Below are 26,631 nucleotides of genomic sequence, written 5' to 3'. Positions count from 1 at the left end.
AGTTACATTAGTTTTCTAAGTATTTTTTATTAGTTTTTAACTATTTTTTATAATTATTAATCACACAGTAATATATGTGTGAGGACAATATGTAGAGTGAGGTGGTTTGATCGAGTAAGCAGTGTAAGGGTAAGAGAGATGTGTGGTAATAAAAAGAGTATTGTTGAGAGAGCAAAACAGGGTGTGTTGAAATGGATTGGACACATGGAGAGAATGAGTGAGGAAAGATTGACAGAGGATATATGTGTCAAATGTGGAGGGAACAAGGAGAAGTGGGTGACCAAAGTGGAGGTGGAAGGATGGAGTGAAAAAGATTTTAAGCGATCAGGGCCTAAACATACAGGGGAGTGAAAGGAGTGCAAGGAATAGAGTGAATTGGAACGATGTGGTGTGCCAGGGTTGATGTGCTGTCAGTGGATTGAACCAGGGCATTGAAGCATCTGGGGTAAACCATGGAAAGGTCTATGGGGTCTGGATGTGGAAAGGGAGCTGTGGTTTCAGTGCATTACACATGGCAGCTAGAGACTGAGCGTGAACGAATGTGGCCTTTTTGTCTTTTCGTGGCGTTACCTCGCTGGAGGGGGGGGGTGTGCTATTTTCTGTGTGGTGGGGTGGTGACAGGAATGGATGAAGGCAGCAAGTATGCATATGTACATGTGTATATATGTATATGTCTATGTATGTATGTATGTATACATTGAAATGTATATGTGCGTGTATGGGTGTTTATGTATGTATGTGTATATGAGTGGTTGGGCCATTCTTCGTCTGTTTCCTTGCGTCACCTTGCTGACATGGGATACAGCGATTAAGTACAATAAATGAATAAATAATTAGTATTAAGAATATATGGTGTGGGAGGCAAGTTGTTAGAAGCCCCCTTCTCTGTTCCTTCTTTTGGAAAATTAAAAATGAGAGGGGAGGATTTCCAGCCCCCCCACTCCCTCCCCTTTTAGTCGCCTTCTACGACACGCTGGGAATACATAGGAAGTATTCTTTCTCACCTATCCCCAGGGATAACACATACATATACATACCAAAATATACTCATATACATACACAGACATATACATATCTACACATGTACATATTCATACATGCTTGCCTTCATCCATTCCCAGTGCCACCCTGCCCCACAGGAAACAGCATCGACACCCCCTACATCAGCGAGGTAGCGCCAGAAAAACAAACAAAAAAGGCCACAGCTCCCTTTCCCAGACCCCATAGACCTTTCCTTGGTTTACCCCAGATGTTTCACATGCCCTGGTTCAATCAATTGATAGCCCGTCAACCCCAGTATATCACTTCATTCCAATTCACTCTATTCCTTGCATGCCTCTTACCCCCTTGCATGTTCAGGTCCCAATCACCCAAAATATACATACACATACATATACATATATATACATACTTACTTACTCATACTTGCTTGCCTTCATCCATTCCCAGCGCCACCCTGCCCCACAGGAAATAGCATCACCACCCCCTACATCCACGAGGTAGTGCCAGGAAAACAGACAAAAAAGGGCACAGCTCCCTATCCAAACCCCAAAGACCTTTCCTTGGTTTACCCCAGATGTTTCCTATGCCCTGGTTCTGTCCATTAATGGCATGTCAACCCCAGTATATCACTTCGTTCCAATTCACTCTATTCCTTGCATGCCTTTCACCCTCCTGCATGTTCAGGCCCCAATCACTCAAAATATTTTTCATTCCCTCCTTCCACCTCCAATTTGGTCTCCTGCTTCTCCTTGTTCCCTCTTCCTCTGACACACATATATCCTCTTTGTCAACCATTCCTCACTCATTCTTTCCATTTTTACTCTCCGAAATAATGTTCTCTCTCTCCACACATTCTTCATCACTCCCAGAATCTTTGCCCCCTTCCCCACCCTAAGACTCACTTCCAATCCCATGGTTCCATTCCCTGTTGAGCCCACTCCCAGATATTTAAACACTTCACTTCCTCCAATTGTTCTCCATTCAAAATTACATCCCAACTTTGTCCGTAAACCCTGCTAAACCCAATAACCTAGCTCTAAACTTTCTCCTTTCACACACCCTTTCACACACGCACATATACATACCTATACATTTCAACGTATACATATACATACACAGACATATACACATATACACGTACATAATTCATACTTGCTGCCTTTATTCATTCCTGTCGCCACTACACCACACATGAAATGACAACCCCTGCACGCGCACGAGGTAGCACTAGGAAAAGACAACAAAGGCCACATTCGTTCACACTCAGTCTCTAGCTGTCATGTATAATGCACTGAAACCACAGCTCCCTTTCCACATCCAGGCCCCACAGAACTTTCCATAGTTTACCCCAGATGCTCCACATGCCCTGGTTCAATCCATTAATAGCACATCGACCCTGGTATTCCACATTGTTCCATTTCACTACTCCTTGAATGCCTTTCACCCTCCTGCATGTTCAGGTCCGATCGCTCAAAATCTTTTCCACTCCATCCTTCCACCTCCAATTTGGTCTCCCACTTCTCCTCGTTCCCTCCACCTCTGATACATATATCCTCTTTGTCAATCTTTCCTCACTCATTTCTCCATGTGACCAAACCATTTCAATACACCCTCTTCTGCTCTCAACCACACTCTTTTAATTACCACACATCTCTCTTACCCTTTCATTACTTACTCGATCAAACCACCTCACATCACATGTCCTCAAACATCTCATTTCCAACACATCCACTTTCCTCTGCACAACCTTATCTATAGCCCACACCTTGCAACCATATGACATTGTTGGAACCACTTTTCCTTCAAACATACCCATTTTTGCTTTCCAAGATGATGTTCTTGCCTTCCACACATTTTTCAATGCTTCCAGAACTTTCAGCCCCTCCCTTGTCCGCTGACTCACTTCCGCTTCCATGGTTCCATCTGCTGCCAAATCCACTCCCAGATATCTAAAACACTTCACTTCCTCCAGTTTTTCTCCATTCAAACTTACCTCCCAGTTGACTTGTCCCTCAACCCTACTGTACCTAATAACCTTGCTCTTATTAACATTTACTCTCAGCTTTCTTCTTTCACACACTTTACCAAACTCAGTCACCAGCTTCTGCAGTATCTCATCCGAATCAGCCACCAGCGCTGTATCATCAGCGAACAACAACTGACTCACTTCCCAAGCCCTCTTATCCAAAACAGACTGCATACTTGCCCCTCTCTCCAAAACTCTTGCATTCACAAACAACCCCATCCATAAACAAATTAAACCACCACCCCTGCTGCAAACCGACATTTACTGAGAACCAATTACTTTCCTCTCTTCCTACTTGTACATATGCCTTACATCCTCGTTAAAAACTTTTCACTGCTTCTGGCAACTTGCCTCCCACACCATATACTCTTAGTACCTTCCACAGAGCATCTCTATCAACTCTATCATATGCCTTCTCCAGATCCATAAATGCTACATACAAATCCATTTGTTTTTCTAAGTATTTCTCACATACATTCTTCAAAGCAAACACCTGATCCACACATCCTCTACCATTTCTGAAACCACACTACTCTTCTCCAGTCTGATGCTCTGAAAATGCCTTCACCCTCTCAATGAATACCCTCCCATATAATTTCCCAGGAATACTCAACAAACTTATACCTCTGTAATTTGAACACTCACCTTTATCCCCATTGCCTTTGTACAATGGCACTATGCATGCATTCCGCCAATCCTCAAGAACTTCACCAAGAGCCATACATACTTTGAATATCCTCACCAACCAGTCAACAATACAGTCACCCCCTTTTTAATAAATTCCACTGCAATACCATCCAAATCCGCCGGCTTTCATCTTCCACAAAGCTTTCACAACCTCTTCCTCTGTTTACCAAATCATTCTCCCTGACCCTCTCACTTCGCACACCACCTCGACCAAAACACCCTATATCTGCAACTCTTATCATCTAACACATTCAACAAACCTTCAAAATACTTACTCCATCTTCTTCTCGCATCACCATTACTTGTTATTACCTCTCCATTAGCCCCCTTCACCAATGTTCCCATTTCTTCTCTTGTCTTACGCACTCTATTTACCTCCTTCCAAAACATCTTTTTATTCACCCTAAAATTTAATGATACTCTCTCACCCCAACTCTCATTTGCCCTCTTTTTCACCTCTTGCACCTTTCTCTTGACCTGCCTCTTTCTTTTGTACATCTCCCAGTCATTTACACTATTTCCCTGCAAAAATCATCCAAATGCCTCTTCTCTTCTCTTTCACTAATAATCTTACTTCTTCATCCCACCACTCACTACCCTTTCTTATCTGTGCAATAAATTATTATCTATGTAGGTAGGTAGTTCTTGGTAGGCAACCACCGACAAGGAAGGTATATTACTGGTACTACCCACCTGAGTATCAAGAGGGTTAGTGATGACTGCATAGTAAGCCAGCACTTCATTGGTTGTCAAATTGCACTCCTCTGACCCAGGTAGCTGTCTTTTCTTTCTGCCTCACCCACACATGGGCTGCGGGGGAGCATGGACTCATTCTCCATAGCCCTATTCTCTACTGTGCTACCTCCACCTTCTTTGCCCCTACACCATCACCTTCCAAGCTCCTCTTCCTCTACCTATCCCTCACATCTCACTCTTGTGATTGGCCGTTTTTGCTTTTTCGTGCAATAGATTATTATATTTATAGGTAGATAGTTGTTAATAGGCAGCCACCTGACATGGAAGGTATATTACTGGTACTACCCACCTGGGTATCGAGAGGGTTAGTGATGACTGCATAGTAAGCCAGCACTTCATTGGTTGTCAGTTTGCACTCCTCTGATCCAGGTAGTTGTTTCTTCTTTCTGCCTCACCCACACAGGGACTGCTGGCATTCTGCCCACAAACATACAGTTTCTCTTTCTCACACATAACACTTGACACTTAACTCACAAAACTCATTTTTTTAACTCTAGATTTCTCATATGGTGAACACTATGCTCTAGCCATGCCTTTTGGCAAAGTGGTAGGAGGAATAGATAGAAGTATTAGGTAGGAACATCAGATAGGAGCATCATGTAGAAGTAGTTGGTAGGAATATTAGGTGGGAGCATTAGGTAAAAGTAATAGGTTAGAACATTAGGTAGGAGCCTATGAAAACGTTTCATTGGATTAACCTTCTGCAAGTGGACTGTTACAGGTGAGACACTAAAGGCTAAAAAGTGGCACTGGAGTTCACTAGTTATGAAAACTCCTTTGCCATGGCCACCCCCTTGAGGGAGTTCATGAAGGGAACAGGCATCAGAGAGATTATTATATTTAGCAACCACAGATATCGTTGATTCAGTATTATTTAGGAAATATAACATTACTTAAGTCCATTCATGATGCAATAGAGATATGTTTATTGGAAAACCATTTTAGATTTCTTTTATGCACTCTGTTTTATAAGAACATTATTTTGCGAATATAGCACGTCAAACTGATATTATGATGATTTGTAGAATAATTTACAGAATCTTACCTTCCAGGCTTCATCTAATGTCTGGCCATGCACAGCTGACAAAGACTGGCCAGAGGATGCTGAGTGATATTGCAAAGTTGCAAGCTCGTCATCACTTGTTCATGGAGGCCTTAAATACAGATCTTGATTATTATGATGAACAGGCTTCATCAGGCAGACTGAGTAAGTTTTAGTGAAGTTAAACTGCAACATAATGAATATTTTTCTACTACAAGTGAGTGTGTATGCAATTTTTTGTATCTAAACCCCCCTTTTATATTTATGTATTTTTACTGCACTGCATAGGGATGTACTTTTACACACATAGGACCCCATTTCTTGAACTCATAGTAGTTTTATACAACTTAATATTTTTTCATTGTAATATACTTCTACATATTTTATAACAAATTTCTTACTGAGTTTCATGTCATGGTCTGTGGTTGTTCTATCTTCACATCATATGAACATCAGTTCATTGTTGATGGCATCATATTGGCTTAAAAACAAACCAGTGTAACTACTTATTTGTACTTACTGGGGAGGGAGTTCTACACCCATGGGGCCATTGCATCTTGAAATTCACAATTTCATATTCAGTTCATTCTAGTCATCCTATGCATTTATAGTTATCTTTCATAATAGTGATCCTTAGCTGTAAATTTTAGAAAATAGTCTTGCCTAACAATGAAGAAAGTAAGTAAAAAGAAAAAAGATTATTAATTTAAAGTAAATCTTATTTTTTAAATATTTCCTTACAGCCTCAGAAAAATTGTACAGTGGATGGCGAGAGATGGGAGAAGTAACCCTAAGGCAAGTGCATGCGGTGGTTGAACGAGTTCAGCAGCTGGAAGGATCTCTTACAGCTCTCAATACCCGCATACTGGAACTGCAGTGCTCACCATTTGCTCGTGCACGGGCCAATGACTCTCTTGATACCGTGTAAGTGAATTAATGGCTTTTTTATGCCTTCACTTTGACATGGAGGTATGAAGTTGCCCAATTCTGCTGATTAGAAAAATTGTCAGGTTATCATAATCACTGTTACACAGTTTACATCTGAATCATTGCTGAAGATGCCTCCTTTACCAAAGCCTTCTCCACATGATCACTCTCTTTGCTCTTACATTGTGCACTTTCTATACTAGTATATTTGCTGACTCTTACCTCGTTCAGATATACTCTAAGTGATTTTTCAGTATACATTCTCTGCACATTACCATACCATATACCATATATATATATTTCGTGTGTGGCGGGGTGGCGATAGGGGTGCGTAGGAGCAGACAGTGTGAATTGTGTGCATGTGTGTATATGTGTTTGTCTGTGTGTGTATATATGTGTGGACGTTGGGATGTGTGGGTGTGTATGTTTATGTGTGTGGACGTGTGTGTGTGTGCATGTGTGTGGGAGTGGGTTGGGCCATTTCTTTCGTCTGTTTCCTTGCGCTACCTCACAGGCGCAGGAGACAGCGACAAAACAAAAAAAAAAAAATATATATATTTCCTCTCTTCCTACACGTACACATGCCTTACATCCTCGATAAAAACTTTTCACTGCTTCTAACAACTTGCCTCCCACACCATATATTCTTAATACCTTCCACAGACCATCTCTATCAACTCTATCATATGCCTTCTCCAGATCCATAAATGCTACATACAAATCCATTTGCTTTTCTAAGTATTTCTCACATACATTCTTCAAAGCAAACACCTGATCCACACATCCTCTACCACTTCTGAAACCACACTGCTCTTCCCCAATCTGATGCTCTGTACATGCCTTCACCCTCTCAATCAATACCCTCCCATATAATTTACCAGGAATACTCAACAAACTTATACCTCTGTAATTTGAGCACTCACTCTTATCCCCTTTGCCTTTGTACATTGGCACGATGCACACATTCCGCCAATCCTCAGGCACCTCACCATGAGTCATACATACATTAAATAACCTTACCAACCAGTCAATAATACAGTCACCCCCTTTTTTGATAAATTCCACTGCAATACCATTCAAACCTGCTGCCTTGCCGGCTTTCATCTTCCGCAAAGCTTTTACGACCTCTTCTTTGTTTACCAAATCATTTTCCCTAACCCTCTCACTTTGCACACCACCTCGACCAAAACACCCTATATCTGCCACTCTATCATCAAACACATTCAACAAACCTTCAAAATACTCACTCCATCTCCTTCTCACATCACCACTACTTGTTATCACCTCCCCATTTGCGCCCTTCACTGAAGTTCCCATTTGCCCCCTTGTCTTACGCACTTTATTTACCTCCTTCCAGAACATCTTTTTATTCTCCCTAAAATTTAATGATACTCTCTCACCCCAACTCTTATTTGCCCTTTTTTTCACCTCTTGACCTCCTGTCTCTTTCTCTTATACATCTCCCACTCAATTGCATTTTTTCCCTGCAAAAATCGTCCAAACGCCTCTCTCTTCTCTTTCACTAATACTCTTACTTCTTCATCCCACCACTCACTACCCTTTCTAATCAACCCACCTCCCACTCTTCTCATGCCACAAGCATCTTTTGCGCAATCCATCACTGATTCCCTAAATACATCCCATTCCTCCCCCACTCCCCTTACTTCCATTGTTCTCACCTTTTTCTCAGTGAATGTAGGTTTGCGGCAGGGGTGTGTGATGTCTCCATGGTTGTTTAATTTGTTTATGGATGGGGTTGTTAGGGAGGTGAATGCAAGAGTTTTGGAAAGAGGGGCAAGTATGAAGTCTGTTGGGGATGAGAGAGCTTGGGAAGTGAGTCAGTTGTTGTTCGCTGATGATACAGCACTGGTGGCTGATTCATGTGAGAAACTGCAGAAGCTGGTGACTGAGTTTGGTAAAGTGTGTGAAAGAAGAAAGTTAAGAGTAAATGTGAATAAGAGCAAGGTTATTAGGTACAGTAGGGTTGAGGGTCAAGTCAATTGGGAGGTGAGTTTGAATAGAGAAAAACTGGAGGAAGTGAAGTGTTTTAGATATCTGGGAGTGGATCTGGCAGCGGATGGAACCATGGAAGCGGAAGTGGATCATAGGGTGGGGGAGGGGGCGAAAATTCTGGGAGCCTTGAAGAATGTGTGGAAGTCGAGAACAGTATCTCGGAAAGCAAAAATGGGTATGTCTGAAGGAATAGTGGTTCCAACAATGTTGTATGGTTGCGAGGCGTGGGCTATGGATAGAGTTGTGCGCAGGAGGATGGATGTGCTGGAAATGAGATGTTTGAGGACAATGTGTGGTGTGAGGTGGTTTGATCGAGTAAGTAACGTAAGGGTAAGAGAGATGTGTGGAAGTAAAAGGAGCGTGGTTGAAAGAGCAGAAGAGGGTGTTTTGAAGTGGTTTGGGCACATGGAGAGGATGAGTGAGGAAAGATTGACCAAGGGGATATATGTGTCGGAGGTGGAGGGAGCAAGGAGAGGAGGGAGACCAAATTGGAGGTGGAAAGATGGAGTGAAAAAGATTTTGTGTGATCGGGGCCTGAACATGCAGGAGGGTGAAAGGAGGGCAAGGAATAGAGTGAATTGGATCGATGTGGTATACCGGGGTCGACGTGCTGTCAATGGATGGAATCGGGGCATGTGAAGCGTCTGGGGTAAACCATGGAAAGCTGTGTAGGTATGTATATTTGCGTGTGTGGACGTATGTATATACATGTGTATGGGGGTGGGTTGGGCCATTTCTTTCGTCTGTTTCCTTGCGCTACCTCGCAAACGCGGGAGACAGCGACGAAGCAAAAAAAAAAATATATATATATATATATATATATATATATATATATATATATATATATATATATATATATATATATATATATATATCTTTCTTTTTCTTTCATACTATTCGCCATTTCCCGTGTTAGCGAGGTAGTATTAAGAACAGAGGACTGGGCTTTTGAGGGAATATCCTCATCTGGCCCCCTTCTCTGTTCCTTCTTTGGGGGGAAAAACAAAAAAAAACAAGAGGGGAGGATTTTCAGCCCCCTGCTGAAATGATCCCTTACCGTAAATGAAGCAGGAAAGTTTATAGTGCCTGCATTGTACTTATTGTCAAATGGATCACAACCTGGTCACCTGTACACATGCCCGTCATGGCCATCTTTCATTGAAAAAGTGAGCTCATCACTTCACAAGACACTTCTGAACTTAGGCATATCCCATATGACATTTCTTGCAAAAATTTACTCTTTTCTTCTGGTACCTATGGGTTATGAGCACTTACACGGTCCATGTGTAAGTGGCATTACACTGGCCTTACCGACACATCACTGAGCATTCTAGGGTTTTTTCTTTTAATCCTTTTGCACTTGATGTTTAAGAACATTCAGAGTACATGGAGAGGTTTCTTCTAGTCTTCCCAGAGTGTTTCACTTGGGTCTTTGTAGCAGTGCCACCACTATCATTAGATTTTTCTCCTGTCATGGTATTGATCTCAAGTTTACTGGCAGTATTAAGAATTTTCTTTAGTGCCTTATTTTCCTTGTAAATGAGTATTTCCAACCATAGTAGGTGGTAGAGGTTTGAAAAGGAAAAAAAAAGAAGAAAATCCGGGGCATAAGTGGGGAGCATAACAAAGCATTCGCACCTCCTACAACAGTTAAACTGTTATTGAGGTGGGTTCTTGTGGCACTCTAGCACATCATTTGGTTGCCATTGCTTTCTAGAGGATGTCAACTCCACTATTATAAGTGAGATGAAGTAATTTGCAACTATAATTGCCATGGGCCCCTGCCACTATTTTTTGCCCATCTGTATCATACCCCGAGAACATGACTGAAATGACGAAAAATACTGGAGCAGCTCTTGGACGTTGTTAGGGAGAGAGAGGGAGCCCTAAGGTATCAGCAGGTGGCAGTCAGTTAGCCTGGAGCTATTGTGATGAGTGAATGTCTTTTGTGAATGTTGTCCCCTACCCACATGTGCTTTGTGGTGGGTTTGTGCTGCAATGCCTGGCCCTAAGGACTTGTCTGAAGAGGATATTGCTGCTGTTGTACAAAGCAAAAGGTTCTGGGTTCAAGTCCTGGCTGTTGTAGGGTATTATGTTTGTGAAAGTGCACATTTATGTGTATTCATGTTCATACACCTCTGCATTTGTACTGCAAGGTTCTTATAAATCCTAGCTGCTGGTAATGTGAGCCTGATGGGATTTCACCAGTCTAGACCCCATTGCTAATGGATGTGAGATGAAGGGTATTCAATTACATATAATTGAATAGTCATTTCCCTATTAGGGGGTGATCATAGCTGAGCAGTTAGCATTCCCAGCTACCATGCAAAAGGTTCTGGGTTCAAGTCCTGGCTGTTGGAGAACTGGAGGGCTGAGGGACAAGTTAATTGGAATGTGAGTTCAAATGGAGAAAGGTTGGAAGAAGTGAAGTGTTTCAGATATCTGAGAGTGGACTTGGCAGCAAGTGGAATCGTGGAAGTGGAGGTGAGTTGGGGTGGGGAGGGGGCAGGGGTTCTGGGAGCAATGTAGAGTGCATAGAAGGAGAGAACATTATCTCAGAAAGCAAAAATGGGTATTTTTGAAGGAATAGTAGTTCCAACAATATTATATGGTTGTGAGGCATGGGTTGTAGATAGGGTTGTACAGAGGAGGGTGGATATCTTGGAAATGAAATGTTTGAGGACAATGTGTGGTGTGAGGTGGTTTGATCGGGTAAGTAATGAAAGAATGACTGAGGAAAGATTGACAAAGAGGATATATGTGTCAGAGGTGCAGGGAACAAGGAGTAGTGGGAGACCAAATTGGAGGTGGAAGGGATGGAGTGAAAAAGATTTTGAGTGATCGGGGCCTGAACACACAGGAGGATGAGAGGCATTCAAGAATATAGTGAATTGGAACAATGTGGTAACTAGGGTTGATGTGCTGTCAGTGGACTGAACCAGGGCACATGATACGTCTTGGGTAAATCATGAAAAGTTCTGTGGAGCCTGGATGTGAATAGGAGCTGTGGTTTTGGTTCATTGCACATGACAGCTAGAGACTGAATGAATGAATGTGGCCTTTTTTGTCTGTTTTCCTGGCACTTCCTTGCTGAAGAGGAAGTCAGTGATGCTGTTTCCTGTGGGGTGGGGTGACGCCTGGAATGGATGAAGGCAAGCAGGTATGAATATGTACGTGTATGAATTTGCGTTTGAGAGTGGATGGGCCATTCTTTGTCTGTTATTGATGCCACCTTGCTGACATGATGAATACCAATGAAGTATAATAAATATGAAGTATTATCAAAGCAGTTGGAGTGGATGGGACTGCAGTTAAAATTTTCAAGCAAGGGGTTGACATTGTTGTTGATTGGCTTATTAGGATTTTCACTGAATGTATGGCTCAGGATATGGTGCCAAAAGATTAGAGGCATGCTTGTTTGGTACGACAGTATAAAGGCAAGGGTGACAAAAGTGACTATTTGAAACATATAGGTATAAGTTCTTTGGATATACTTGATAAATTGCATGGGAGAGTGGTGATTGAGAGGATGGTGGCTTCAGGAGTGCTGAAGGATGAGTTAATCAGGTGTTTACGCTGAATACTATGTGTGTGAGATACAGTATTTAAATAAAAAGAATGATTTTATATAGTATTTTTGGATCTGTAGATAGCATATGATAGGGTTGATAAGAGATGATTTGAGGAAGTTGTTAAAAATATATGGTGTGGGAGGAAAGCTATAGGTGTAGGTGGGTCTTTGATAGATAGGGTTTTGCAGTGTCACCATGGCTGTTGAATCTGTTCGTGAATGGGTGGATGAGGAAAATAAAAGCAAGGGTCTTGGTGAAAAGGGTAGGTCTGCTGTGATGGTGTCTAGAATTACTCATTTCATGTTTGCTGATGACACTGCTTTGATGACAAACTTGAATGAAAAACTGTAGAAGCCAGTGTTTGAGTTTAAGAGAATGTATGGGAGATAATGTGCATTAAGAGTTAAGGATGTGCAGAGGCTGTTTTTACCTGATCCTTCTTATGGAATTGGGTACGGGTTTATAATAATTGGTAGATGGGTACAGTTTTTAGCTAGAGTAAAATATAGTTAAGGTTTACTCTTGTACTCTCTTAATTATTTAATTACTTTTAATTCAAAATATACTAGACTTTAGATTTTCTCCAAGGAGAATTTCTATCAATACATCAAAAGTTTTAGTTTATTATTGATTATTAGGATTTGCGTGAGAAGCATATAGTATCTGATCTGAAAAAGATATTGTTATTGACATGATTTTTCACATAAGACTCTAATAATTGATTAAGTGTGAAATTTGATTATAGATTAAATGTTCTAGCTTGACAGCTGGAGAGGAACTGTATTGCAACCTCCGACGTCGTAGCAAAGAGCAACGGGCCACACAACATGACAACACAGACATGTGTAAACTACTCCTTCAAGCACTGAGGAAGCGAGATAGGCTACAGCAGGACCTCTTCAAGCATGTAGAGTAAGTACTTCACTGAGACAGCTGATGTAACAACCTACCTCCATCTAAGTGAATACAACCCTATCGGCATTGTTTTTTAGAAATAGCAGTTTCTATGAATAGAACGTAGTTCTTTGTGTTTGCCTTACCTGGAGTGATCCAAACAACTGTGGGATTTACTGCATTAAAACATTTTTTACATTCTTTTCAATAACTCAGATCCAACTTTGTATGTTGCTTTTTAGTTTTAACCATCGTTTTTATTGTGAAAATTTTGAGTTGTTTTCTGCTTATTTTTACATATTTCATTCATAAAGAACGACTTGAAAGACCATGTCAAAAACTTTGTCACCCCCAGCATTCTTTATCATTATGTGTTTTTCCATTTTCTCAGCAACCTGCCCCATTTATAGACTTTTTAATTATTTTTTTTCTTCACATTCATTCACTCCATTACATAAGAGTTTGTATTTCAGGAAGCAGAGTGAATGTTGTAGTGAAGTAGCAGCACTTTCTTCTCCCTTAGAAACAGTATTGCAAGACGCTGCCAGAACAGCACAGCATATCTCATCTCTTCAAAAACAGCGTCAGAAGGATATATGGAAGATTATGGAAATTGCGGTAAGTTTTTAATGTTCCTGATGGTGGGTTATATAAGTTTAACTTGCATTTACATTGCTCCATTACTTGCTTTAGTTTCAAATTTTTCCACAAACTTCTTATAGGTGGTGTGCAAAGTGAGAGGGTTAGGGAAAATGATTTGGTAAACAGAGAAGAGGTAGTAAAAGCTTTGTGGAAGATGAAAGCCGGCAAGGCAACAGGTTTGGATGGTATTGCAGTGGAATTTATTAAAAAAGGGGGTGACTGTATTGTTGACTGGTTGGTAAGGTTATTTAATGTATGTATGACTCACGGTGAGGTGCCTGAGGATTGGCGGAATGCGTGCATAGTGCCATTGTACAAAGGCAAAGGGGATAAGAGTGAGTGCTCAAATTACAGAGGTATAAGTTTGTTGAGTATTCCTGGTAAATTATATGGGAGGGTATTGATTGAGAGGGTGAAGGCATGTACAGAGCATCAGATTGGGGAAGAGCAGTGTGGTTTCAGAAGTGGTAGAGTATGTGTGGATCAGGTGTTTGCTTTGAAGAATGTATGTGAGAAATACTTAGAAAAGCAAATGGATTTGTATGTAGCATTTATGGATCTGGAGAAGGCATATGATAGAGTTGATAGAGATGCTCTGTGGAAGGTATTAAGAATATATGGTGTGGGAGGCAAGTTGTTAGAAGCAGTGAAAAGTTTTTATCGAGGATGTAAGGCATGTGTACGTGTAGGAAGAGAGGAAAGTGATTGGTTCTCAGTGAATGTAGGTTTGCGGCAGGGGTGTGTGATGTCTCCATGGTTGTTTAATTTGTTTATGGATGGGGTTGTTAGGGAGGTGAATGCAAGAGTTTTGGAAAGAGGGGCAAGTATGAAGTCTGTTGGGGATGAGAGAGCTTGGGAAGTGAGTCAGTTGTTGTTCGCTGATGATACAGCACTGGTGGCTGATTCATGTGAGAAACTGCAGAAGCTGGTGACTGAGTTTGGTAAAGTGTGTGAAAGAAGAAAGTTAAGAGTAAATGTGAATAAGAGCAAGGTTATTAGGTACAGTAGGGTTGAGGGTCAAGTCAATTGGGAGGTGAGTTTGAATGGAGAAAAACTGGAGGAAGTGAAGTGTTTTAGATATCTGGGAGTGGATCTGGCAGCGGATGGAACCATGGAAGCGGAAGTGGATCATAGGGTGGGGGAGGGGGCGAAAATTCTGGGAGCCTTGAAGAATGTGTGGAAGTCGAGAACATTATCTCGGAAAGCAAAAATGGGTATGTTTGAAGGAATAGTGGTTCCAACAATGTTGTATGGTTGCGAGGCGTGGGCTATGGATAGAGTTGTGCTCAGGAGGATGGATGTGCTGGAAATGAGATGTTTGAGGACAATGTGTGGTGTGAGGTGGTTTGATCGAGTAAGTAACGTAAGGGTAAGAGAGATGTGTGGAAATAAAAAGAGCCTGGTTGAGAGAGCAGAAGAGGGTGTTTTGAAATGGTTTGGGCACATGGAGAGAATGAGTGAGGAAAGATTGACCAAGAGGATATATGTGTCGGAGGTGGAGGGAACGAGGAGAAGAGGGAGACCAAATTGGAGGGGGAAAGATGGAGTGAAAAAGATTTTGTGTGATCGGGGCCTGAACATGCAGGAGGGTGAAAGGAGGGCAAGGAATAGAGTGAATTAGAGCAATGTGGTATACCGGGGTTGACGTGCTGTCAGTGGATTGAATCGGGGCATGTGAAGCGTCTGGGGTAAACCATGGAAAGCTGTGTAGGTATGTATATTTGCGTGTGTGGACGTATGTATATACATGTGTATGGGGGTGGGTTGGGCCATTTCTTTCGTCTGTTTCCTTGCGCTACCTCGCAAACGCGGGAGACAGCAACAAAGCAAAAAACAAAAAAACAAAAAAAAAAAAAATATTTTCTTAACAGTGGAGCATGTAATAGTTTCATTAGTTTCTTTATTATGAAAATATAGTGATAGATGGAGGCAAATGAGGTTGTTTGATAAAGTGTTGAGATAGGTCATCATTCGATATAATTTTCCTTGTGGCGAGGTACATATGCAGTACAGCTCAAACCCACACACAGCTTCCATTCTTATTGCATGTACTGCCACACCTCTCTTATACTGTCATTCCTTACACAGTTAACCTGCCAAACACCACATTTCATTCCTAAGTGCCCATCCTCCTACATTCTTGTGCATTCAGAGCCCACACTACACATCTGTAAAACACTTTTGAAACCACAGTGGACACACACTTAATCAACATCTATTTCCATATAGTTTTAACTGTTCATTACTAACTTTGACTGTACTGTTAATTGCCCTCGTCCCCATCCCATCTTCCTGTACTTTTCAAAAGCCACAGCTCACGCTTTAGCTCATACAGTGCTTGTCAGGGTCACACACACACCTCTGTAATTCATGCATTCACTTTCGTCTCTCTTGTCTTTATATAAGGGCACAAGCATTCTGCCAGTCTTCAGGTACCTCATCTTGGGCAATAAAAACACCGAACTGACTTTTTGTCACCCCCTTCCTTGAGAAACTCAGCTGTAGTCCCATCCAACTCCTACAGCTTTTTCACATTTAATCTTGTATTAGGCTTTCACTACCTCCTCTCTTTTCACCAAACCATCCAGCAAGATAGGCTTTGCATTCAACCTCATCCCAAACACACAGTGACCATTACCTTATCATCTACACGTCCAACATTCTTTTAATATACTCACTACATCTCATTTTTACCTCTTTGCCCGTTACTAATACCCTATCAGCTCATATCACACCTCAGTTACACTTGTTATTATGCTATTCATATCTTTCCTATATAATTTCTTCATTAAGGTGAAATTAATTACTACTCCCTTACACCAGCTCTCATTTGCCCTCTTTTTCAACTCCCATATCTTTCTCGTGACCTCATGACACTTTTGTACACTCCCACTTTTTTTTTTTTGCAGATACCCTCCTTATACATACCTGTCTTTATCCCACCACTCACAAAAGCCATCCCCCACCCTTTAGCACATACAGTGCTTGTCAGGGGTCACAGTTGGCCTCCCACACTACCCCCATCGCAACTCACCCCACATGATTAGTACGTGTCATTTTAGCATGCTCATTTCCCACACTGCCTGCACATGCAAGCACTACTTCCTGAAATAGCTTCCATACCTTTCTTACTTCCCCCATTTCGTTTACTGCTACCCTTTGCCACTCTAAACTCTGTATTCCTTGGTATCTTGAATTACTCACTACACACTACGGTATACCTAGAAGTGTGTTTGGGAGAGTGGTGATTGAGAGGAGCAGTGTGGCTCCGGACGGGGTAGAGGATGTGTGGACCAGTTGTTTCCTTCGAAGAATTTGTGTGAAATACTTAAGAGAAAGAACACCTATGAACTAAAGAAAGCATGTGATTGGTTTACAGGAAGGTTCTGTGGAAAAAGTTAAAAATATCTGGGGGGGATGGAAAGTTATTAAATTCAACAAGGAGTTTTTAATAGAACAGGCAGGAGGGTGAGTTATCCTGTGTCATAGATGTATGAAGTCATCGTGGTTGTTTACTTAATTTGGACTTGGTGATGAGAGAAGTGAATGCAAGGGTTTTAGAGTAAGGTATAGGTGTACAGCATACTGAGGTTAGTGTGGTCTGAGTGACTAATCATTTGCTGTTTGCAGATGACAGCTCTGGTGGAGGACTAAAGAGAGAAGCTCCAGGAGCTGGTGACAAGAGTTTGGGAGACTGATTGAAAGGAGAAAGTTGAGAGTAACAGTGAACAAAAATAAGGTGATAAGATACAGCAGGGAGATGAGACGGGATGGTTTGAGAGTATGTTGAATGGGGAAGGGACTGGAGGAAAAGGAGTGATTTGTGTACCTGGGAGTGGGTATGTTAAAATTCCATTGCTACTGCATTTACACACACTTTTTTCAGGTATGAATGTTAAACTGGGTATAGGGGAGGTGCTACCAATGTATTTCCTTTGTGTCATAGATGGTAAAAAGATGGGCCAAGGTGGGAAGCTGTAAGTCTTGACATTTATTATCATCTAATAGTGGAACAGAGGAGCAAGGAAATTAGGATTTTTGCTCTGACATTCATTGGGAAATGACAAGCAGGTTTGAAAAAATATTCATTGCATTTTTATTATTATTAAAACCATGATAAACTTTTCAGATCAATCACAGTCGCACCATTGGCAGTGGGGGCTCCTCACTGGCACCTGTGCAACCCATTCCTAATGCAAAAAATCTGCCAAAAAAGCCACCATCACCAGCAGCTCTCAACTCGCTTACTGCTCTGCTTGAGAAGTCAGGAAAGGAGTCCAATGCCATAATTGCAGAGAATCGTGCTCTTCGCTGCCAGTAAGCATACTAGTCAGGATTACACTTCACAAAAATGTCTAGTCCCTTATGATAGCTTGTAGAGAAACCCTTCCAGTACACTCTATCTCGTTTTTATATCTGAACTCTTTCACTACAGCTAAACTGTTTCAGCTCCCGTAGGGTCCTCTGACCACAATCATATTTCTATCACTTCTGAAGGGGCACATCCACCTTTCATCCCACCCATGAAATGCACTTTAGGTGAGCTTTTTACTGCTTTCCAAGGGGCAGGTAACACTTCACAGGGCTGGATGCCTCTTTTTGTGCTAAATGTAAAGATCTTATCTACCTCTTAAATCATGGAGTGTCTACAGAAACATTCTAGATAAGAACAGACTTGTGGTTGAAGATAGCACAAGATGAACCTCAAAATCAATGTCTGCCAAAGAAGTGGTTTGTAGGCAGCCAAAGATGAGGGAGGTATATTACATCAGTACTACCCACCTGGGTATCAGGGGTGTTAGTGATGGCTGCACAGTAAGCCAGCACTTTAGTGGTTGTCAAGTTGCATTCCTTAGACTCAGGTAGCTGTCGTTTCTGCCGTACCCACACGTGGACTACTGGCATTTTGTCCACAAGCATTTGACAATGCCCAACTCATTCTTCTTAATTCTAGTTTCCTACGTTGAGCACTTGCTTGCCCTGTCTTTTGACAGATGTAAGGAACATTTAGGCAGGAGCATTTGGTAGTAGTCAGTATGAGCCTCTGCAAACTGTGCTAGAGTTGCCTTCTGCCAGTGGACTGTTAAGGGTGATGATGCACTAAAGGGTAAGTGGCAGTAGAGTTCTCTAGTTGAGGAGACTATTGGCGTGGCCACCTCCTTGAGGGAGTTCCAGGTAGGAACAGGCCTCAGATATATAGATACCAAACTAGCTGAAAAAAAAAAAAAAATACGTTAAGCAAGATAAGTCACAAGAAGGGGGGAGAGGCAGTCTCTTCAACACAAAACAAGTTGTAAAAATGAATTAAACCTGCCTGTACTGGCAAATTCTCATCATTGGTACATGTGTAGGTTAATGCTTCTAATAGTCATTAATTTTCTATCTACATCTCTGATGCCTGTTCCCAAGAGGGTGGCCGTGACAATAATTTGTAGGTGTTTGCATTGAATTTTATTGTGTACTGCTAGTGTATTTGCGAATCACCTGAGATGGACTAGATGAAATGCATGTTGCTGTGTTCCATGTGACTATTACTTCATATCTTAAACTTAAGCAGTCACTTTACAAGATCATTTACCATAAGATCATACGTGATAGCTTTTCATTGTGGTGTTATTAGTTAAGATGTAGTTTTTCCTAGCTTTCAAGTAATTAGATGTTTGTTGCTTGTGAGTAATAGTTTCTCTGAAACAGAATTCTTATGTGTAATTGCTCTTACTTGTAAAGTGAATTATGTTAGTTACATGGATATATTCAGGTAGTTGGAGAGTTAGTGTATGCCTCCCATTCCATCTACAAGTGTATCGTTTAGATAGAACCTGTTCTCCCATATACTTCCAATATATAATTGAAGATCCATCAAAGCAGAAAGAATTTTTGCCAAAAACACATATCTTTTTTATTTTTGATGTATATAAGGTTATTTTTTTCATTTATTCATACAAATAATATTGTGTAAACAGTATGTGAATAATGCATATGAAATATAAGATATGTGCTGTATGTAGATGTAAATAAAATTTTTCATGCTTGATTGTCACTTCCCAAATTAGCAAGGTAGCGCCAGGAACAGATGAAGGCTACATCCGCTCACATCCATTCTCTGTCATATGTAATCCACTAAAACCACAGCTCCCTATCCACATCCAAGTCCCACAGGCCTTTCCAAATGCCCTGCTTTAGTCCACTGACAGCACATTGACCCCAGTACACCACATCATTCCAGTTCTTTCTATACTATGCAAGCCTTTTGCATGTTCATGCCTCGACCACTCAAAACCTTTTTCTCTCCATCCTTCCACCTCCAGTTCAGTCTTCCCTTATTCATCTTCCACAAGTTTATCCCTGGGGATAGGGGAGAAAGAATACTAAATTAAAAGGGGTGGAAGAAGGGGGCTGGAAATCCTCTCCTCCAGTTTTTACTTTTCCAGAAGCAGGAACAAAGGGGGCCAAGTGAGGATTTTCCCTCTAAGGCTTGGTCCTCTGTTCTTGATGTTACCTCGCTAAAGCGGGAATTGGCGAATATGTATGAGGAAAAGAAGAAAAAAGAATTCCTCAAGGAATACCCTATGCCCCCCAAGTATACCCTAAGCTGCATTCAAATCACCCATCAAAACTGACACACTCACTCAGCTGCTCCCACAGCAGCTGAGTGAGTGTTAATAGCTGTTATTGGCCTTGCATGGCCAATAACAGCTATTAACACCTACCAGACTGGTGACCCCAGAGTCCCAAATGGTAGGTCAGGTGACCTGTTTTGAGAGGGGTCATGTACTGGAGGTTATACCATTGAGGAACATTAAGTAGAAGCCCCTGCAAGCACTACAGTAGAGTTGCCCTCTGCTAGTGGCCACCCCCTTGAGGGAGTTCCAGGTGGGAACAGGTGTCACCATTTTGCCTACATTGTTAAAACTGCTATGGTGACCACATTTTTGATGCAGGTATAGATGAATGGAGGCAGTACCAGAAGCAATATGGATTAGAATGTGAAATATTCATCATTGGCTGGAATTTCCACACTTTTTTGAAAACCAGACCACAGGATCCTCTCAAGCATAGGGTTCAAGGTAGTTACCCAGGTTTGCCATGCCTGATTCATTTTTTGCTCACCATTTTGCCTATATTTAGACAAAACTGCTATGGTAACCACACATTTTTGATGGATATTGATGAATGGAGGAAGTACCAGAAATATGGATTAAAATATATGTTCATCATTGACTGAAATTACTTTCTGAAACAAAACCATATCACAGGATCCTCCCAAGCATAGGGCTCAAGGTAGTTACCCTGGTTTGCCATCCCTGATTCATTTTGCTCATCTTGCCTATAGGCAAGACCCATATTTTCAAGAAACCATTAGTGCTCTTCCCTACTAGCACACTGAATTTAATAATTTTCCATTTATTGAATATATTTTTCAAGATCTACAAGGTTTCTGTTCACATCCACAAATGCCACATGCAAGCCTGTTTTTTTGATTGCATGTTATGTTTCCCTCCACCCTTTTTTTACCATGCAATGGTGGCTTTTGTTAGAATCCATGATAACTTCATGAGCTTTGCACTGACCTTGGCCATATTACTGAACAGGATAAAGTTTCTTAGGACCATGGAAGTTGAATTCAGTCTCATATGCATTACAAAGTAATTTGCTGCAAGCTACATGTGGACCTACTTGAAGCAAACTATAACCATAATTCACTTAAGGTAGACCACAGTGCATGCAAATTACAGTAAATACACTTATTTTCTTGTCTGAATGAGTCAAAACAAGAAAACTGTTTTCAACTTTTTGAATAGCTCCATTTCAAACTTTTTCCCAACAGTGATGCACATCTTTTCTTGCTTCACCATACTGTATGAATTTTTCCGTTTGTAGTTGGCTGATATAACTACATAACTTGTGCACATACTTGGTCAGTTTATATTGGGTTAATTGGAAGCTTACCTTTTCATATGTAAGAGGTATTAAAATTCTTTATAAGATTTTATTTACAAAACATTAGCACTCTAGTAAGTATTTTCTTGCATCTATAAACAAAACCAGAGTACTTTCGTAATACTTTATCAACGCAAAATATTCTTCTTCCCAGAATGGTTGAAATGCTGAGTGAAAATGTGAATTCCAACCTCTTGGTGGGCGACAGCAAATCTGCATCTCAAATAGTTTCACCACTCACAGTAGATGGTCTTCAACCTCCATCAAATCCCAGCGACCTCAGACGTACTCCTTCTCCATCCTCTGTAACATCACAAAAGAAAGCAGTTGAAACATCTTTGTAGCATCACGGGATATTAGAATTCATGTGAATCAAGTTTATTAGGATAATTATACTGGATACTTGTATATATAGATATAATGGAGATCTCATGCTGTGAGGTGCAGTATACAGGTAACATTATTACTACTACCCTGTGCAATTCCCAAAAATTATCTATCATCCCAAGTAAATGTTACAAGGAATTTTTTTTCATATGATATATAATTTGTCTCATAACTTCAATTGGTATTACAGTTCCGCAACTGCTACCTTCAACTGTCAAAGAACTCCCTCCAAAAGAGTCCATTCTTTCCCTACTGTTGATAAGGCCCCAGGAAGGAGAGGGTCCTGGATTATTTAATAACTTTAGTTTTTAATTAGTGTTAACACATACTGTTGTAGGATTTTTTTTGACTGTAATTTGTGATTATATCCATTCTAACAGCATTTTCTCCTTAAAGTTAAATAGTTTTACGGCCATGTTCAAGCAAATTTATTCCTAACTTAGAACAAAAGCAACTGCACATATTTCCAACTGTAATCAACAAAAATATAAGATAAAAAATCTCATAACCTAGAGAAATGCACATGGCTAACCACTTGCTTCTGAAATCTTAAAATTATGAAAATTTGCTTACCATGTCAGTTAAATATTTTGGAAGTCCATGTTTCTATTACCATGATAAGGTAATAACAACAGAATGAAATATGGTTTTCCCATTTACTTGGCCCTTTTTACTATAGCTGTTGTCCATGCTTATCACATGTAAAAATGTATATAGATGAAACTCAAGGTTAAGGAATGATGCTCATCAAAATTTAGTTTAAGGACGATCATGTAAGGACCTAGTAAAATCTTGATTGGGGATTGTTTTTAGTAACTCAACAATTAACTTGAGCGAGGATACAATATAGCTTTTAATACACTTTTCTAGAATCAACTGAAAAGTAAGATTTAAATTCAGAATGGTATGGGTTAATTCAAAGTCATCAGACAAGGTAGATTAATTAACTCAATTCCATTGAAAGGGAAAAATTATAGATTGTTCTCGATAAGCACATCATGTTAGCAAATTGAAAGCACCCGTGTGAATTCTTTGTTTTACGATATACTTAGTACCTACTTTCTAAACTGTTGCTTAGTGAAGGATGATGCAAAGAAATATGGTGTTGAAAAAGGGTATTACGGCAACAAAGAGATCTCCAGTTTAAATATCTAGTTTAAAATCATCCAAAATTTGAATTTCCATGCACTAAAGGGCCCAGTGAAATGCATATGAGACTGAAGTTCCTAAAGCTCCATGCTTGTTTGTTACATGGTTTTTGCCTTTGTTCTACCCTTTTGATTGTTTTTGAAAGTAAAATATTCCATATTGTGCTGTATGAATGCAAGGCATGGGCTATAGTTTAGAATATATGGAAGAGGGTGAATGTGGAAATGAAAATGTTTTGAGGACAATATGTGGTGTGAAGAGGGTTGATCAAGAAATGAAGTGTGGTAATAAGAAGAGTATGGTTGAGTGCTGAAGAGGGTGTGCCGGAATGGTTCAGACATGTTAAGGTAAAGAGTAAGGGCAGGTTGACAGAGGATGTCAGATAAGGTGGGGACAAGGAGGAGGCTGGAGTGAATTTGAGTGCATGGGACAGGGGGAATTGAAACAATCTGGTATGAAAGAGGCTATGTGCTGTTGACAAACTGAATCAGCATATGGAGCAACTGGGGTAAACCATTGAAAGGTCTGTGGGGATTTGTTGTGGATGTTAGCTACATTACTAAAGCAAGAAATGGCATTTCATTATAGATAATAAAACGACTTTTAATTTCATATATTTCAGTATTTTTTTTCATACATATTCGCCATTTCCCGCGTTAGCAAGGTAGCGTTAAGAACGGAGGACTGGGCCTTAGAGGGAATATCCTCACTCGAAAAATTGAAAAATTAACAAAATGTTAGATATAATCAAATAGGAAGATAAAATCAGACTAGAGATCTTCTACCTGTATTTGTTTGTATTCTCAACACTTTTACCTTTTTTTTTTTTCAACTTTAGAATACTAAAACATGCCCTATACATCTTATAAGAAGCAAAGGTTCCTGCTGCTATGGTTACTGGTCACAAAAGATATATACTATATCAAGTTTGTAACTGAAGATAGTATTTTGTTCAGATCCTAAGCATCAAATGTATTTCTTTAGCAGCAGAAACTGTAAATGTTTGCGGGGTAAACTGGATTTTAAAGAACGCCGTAATGAATATTAAGCTTGTCATTTACAACCCGTGAACCCTAGGTATGATCCTAGGTCTCACAGTCATGAGGGTGTTAAATTACTGATGTGAGCTAGAACACCCCAGATGGAACAACATTTCTTGCAAAGATAGATAACACTGTAAACAGATATCTAGTATTGATAAAAAGTACTCTCTGGTATCATAAACTTTCATATTGCATGAATCTTGTTCCCAGCAAACATTAATGTACCGTATGTTTTGCATTCTTTTATTGTGAATCATAATGGCATATGTATTTTTTATATGATGGATCTAGTTCACATTTTGGTGCTACTTATTTGAAATGCTAGCTTTTTACTTAATTATTTTATAATTAGGTTATATTCAAATGAAGAGGTAGGAGCTCACAATTATTATTTTCATTATAATGTACACAGTGATATTTCAGTGCCTGGAAAACTAATAATAACTTGATCATTGCTCCCTACCTCATTTTGTTGTGGATTGCTACTGACAGTTCTCTTATAAGAGGTTGGCTGGTTATGTTAAGTTACCCGAAATGTCAGTTCTTCCAAGTTACCTTTGTTTCACAAATTTCTTTGTTAAATGTAGTTCATCAGACATTAATGCCACTGTATCTAGTGGTAAGTGTCCTGGCATATCATTCAAAGCTCAGCTGTTAGTATTACTCACTCGCATCGTCTCTAACTAAACCATTACATTCATAAATTTTTTCAATAGGTATATTTCACCCTTCTGTGTGACATTGTGATATATGTAAATATGATAAACCACTAAATTCATGGACTGTTTAATCTAGTCATTTTATATTAATAAATGATCTGGTTATTGCCTACTGTATGATTTCTGGACCTCCATGTCATTAAATACATTACGACTTCATTTCAAAGTGAATTTGTCAAAAAAAAAAAAAAAAGTTCAAAACTATTTTTAATGACATTCTCATGATTACTCTTATTGTCAAAGTAAAGCAAGGTCTTATGAAACCCGGTGTTCAATGTTGATTTATCAGTAATTCAATTTAACACCCAGAACAATGTTAAAAGTAGATGTTTCAATTTTTTTATTTTAATCTGAGGATATTCTTTATTTGGTCCTCATAAAAGAATGATTTTTTGATAAAATCTGTGCTCAAGAATGCAGTTTTTTTGGTAAATTATCGAAAATTCAATCAAGCACCCAGAAAAGCATTTTAAAGATATATTTTTAGGGTTCTTCTCGTATCATATTCTAGGACACTTTCAAAAAAGTAATGGCGGTTAAGCATGGCATTCCAAAACCCAGTTTTCTGGGCTGGTTTATCAGTACTTAATTCTAAAGCCCAAAATTGGAGTTCTAAAGATTGATTTTTAGGGTTTTTGCCTGACATTTCACCGGATGCCATTGATATAAATAATATCTGTGATTAATAATTCCATTCAGCACCCTGAATGAAGTTTTAAAGTTTTTGAGGGCTTGAACTGCATGAAATCCTAGATCATGTTTGTATAAGTAACATGTGAATATTCTGCATCGTGGTTTAAAAGTAAAGTGTATGATTTTTGCTAAGATTAAACTCGGGAACATGGTATTCTGGGTCTATTTATCAACAGTGCAATTTAAAGCCCAGAATGGAGTTTATTAGATAGGTTTTTACCCTGTGACATCTTTGATAATGCTGGTATGAATAATGTCGTAATTGTTATGGTAACCAGTGTTCCAATGATTTTTAATAACTCAGTTTAACACAAACAACATGTTAAAAGGTAGGCATTTAAGGCTTTTACCTGAGGATATCTTATATCTGGTTCTTATAATAGTAGTATGAATTTCATTAAGCTGAGCATGTTGATATTATCAGTAATTCAACTCAGCAATCAAAACGGCATTATAAAAGTTGATTTTTAATTTTCTTTGTTCATTCATACTACTTGCCATTTCCCGCGTCAGCGAGGTAGCGTTAAGAAGAGAGGACTGAGCCTTTGAGGGAATATCCTCACTTGGCCTCCTTCTCTGTTCCTTCTTTTGGAAAATTAAAAAAGAGAGGGGAGGATTTCCAGCCCCCCGCTCACTTCCCTTTCAGTTGCCTTCTACGACACGCAGGGAATACGTGGGAAATATTCTTTCTCCCCTATCCCCAGGGATAATTTTCTACCTTAGACTATTCTAGATCACATTACTGAAAGTAATATTTGTTCTTATAGTTAAGCTAGGCATCACAAAACCTGATTATTCAGGCTGATATATCAACAATTAAATTTAGCCACAAAACAGTTTTAGAGTTTCTATCTGTGAATATGCTAGAAAACATTGGTATAAGTAACGTGTCATTTTGGTTAAGGTAAGCCATATGAAACCTGGAGTTTCAGGCCCATTTATCATTAATTCCATTTAGCACCCAGAATGGAGATTTAAACATAGGTGTTTTGACATTTTTACCCTATGAAATACTAGATCACAAAATTATAGGTAACGTATGTCATTTTAGCCGAGCTAATTCAATTCAATACCCAGAACAAGAATTAAGGGTGTGTTTTTATGAATTTTATGCAAGGATATCCTTTTATCTGATTCT

General features: G+C 39.8%; 1 protein-coding gene and 1 long non-coding RNA gene across 11 annotated transcripts in view; one reads left to right on the top strand and one right to left on the bottom strand.

The window, feature by feature from the left end:
* The window catches only part of IKKbeta (I-kappaB kinase beta), a 65,820-nt gene extending 40,912 nt beyond the window's left edge, over positions 1 to 24,908 (top strand). Inside the window, exons 10-15 of the mRNA XM_071683241.1 lie at positions 5,524 to 5,678; positions 6,257 to 6,437; positions 12,785 to 12,937; positions 13,393 to 13,537; positions 17,691 to 17,878; positions 21,657 to 24,908. Of these exons, the coding sequence (XP_071539342.1) occupies positions 5,524 to 5,678; positions 6,257 to 6,437; positions 12,785 to 12,937; positions 13,393 to 13,537; positions 17,691 to 17,878; positions 21,657 to 21,846 (1,012 nt within the window). The 3' untranslated portion in view covers positions 21,847 to 24,908. The remainder of the gene's footprint in view (positions 1 to 5,523; positions 5,679 to 6,256; positions 6,438 to 12,784; positions 12,938 to 13,392; positions 13,538 to 17,690; positions 17,879 to 21,656) is intronic.
* Positions 17,634 to 26,631, bottom strand: part of LOC139760281 (uncharacterized) — an 85,884-nt gene continuing 76,886 nt past the window's right edge. For 9 of the 10 annotated variants that reach the window (XR_011715299.1, XR_011715292.1, XR_011715293.1 and 6 more), the window contains one exon: positions 21,538 to 21,805. This is a non-coding gene — a long non-coding RNA (uncharacterized lncRNA). Of the gene's footprint in view, positions 18,774 to 21,537; positions 21,806 to 26,631 lie in introns of those variants that run through there. The other variant, XR_011715298.1, reaches the window with a different exon arrangement.

This window comes from Panulirus ornatus, chromosome 36 (assembly GCF_036320965.1).
Source record: "Panulirus ornatus isolate Po-2019 chromosome 36, ASM3632096v1, whole genome shotgun sequence".
In the NCBI taxonomy this organism is placed as follows: domain Eukaryota; kingdom Metazoa; phylum Arthropoda; class Malacostraca; order Decapoda; family Palinuridae; genus Panulirus; species Panulirus ornatus.
The sequence above is the reverse complement of the archived record's forward strand: the minus strand, read 5'-3'. Positions and strand labels throughout refer to the sequence as shown.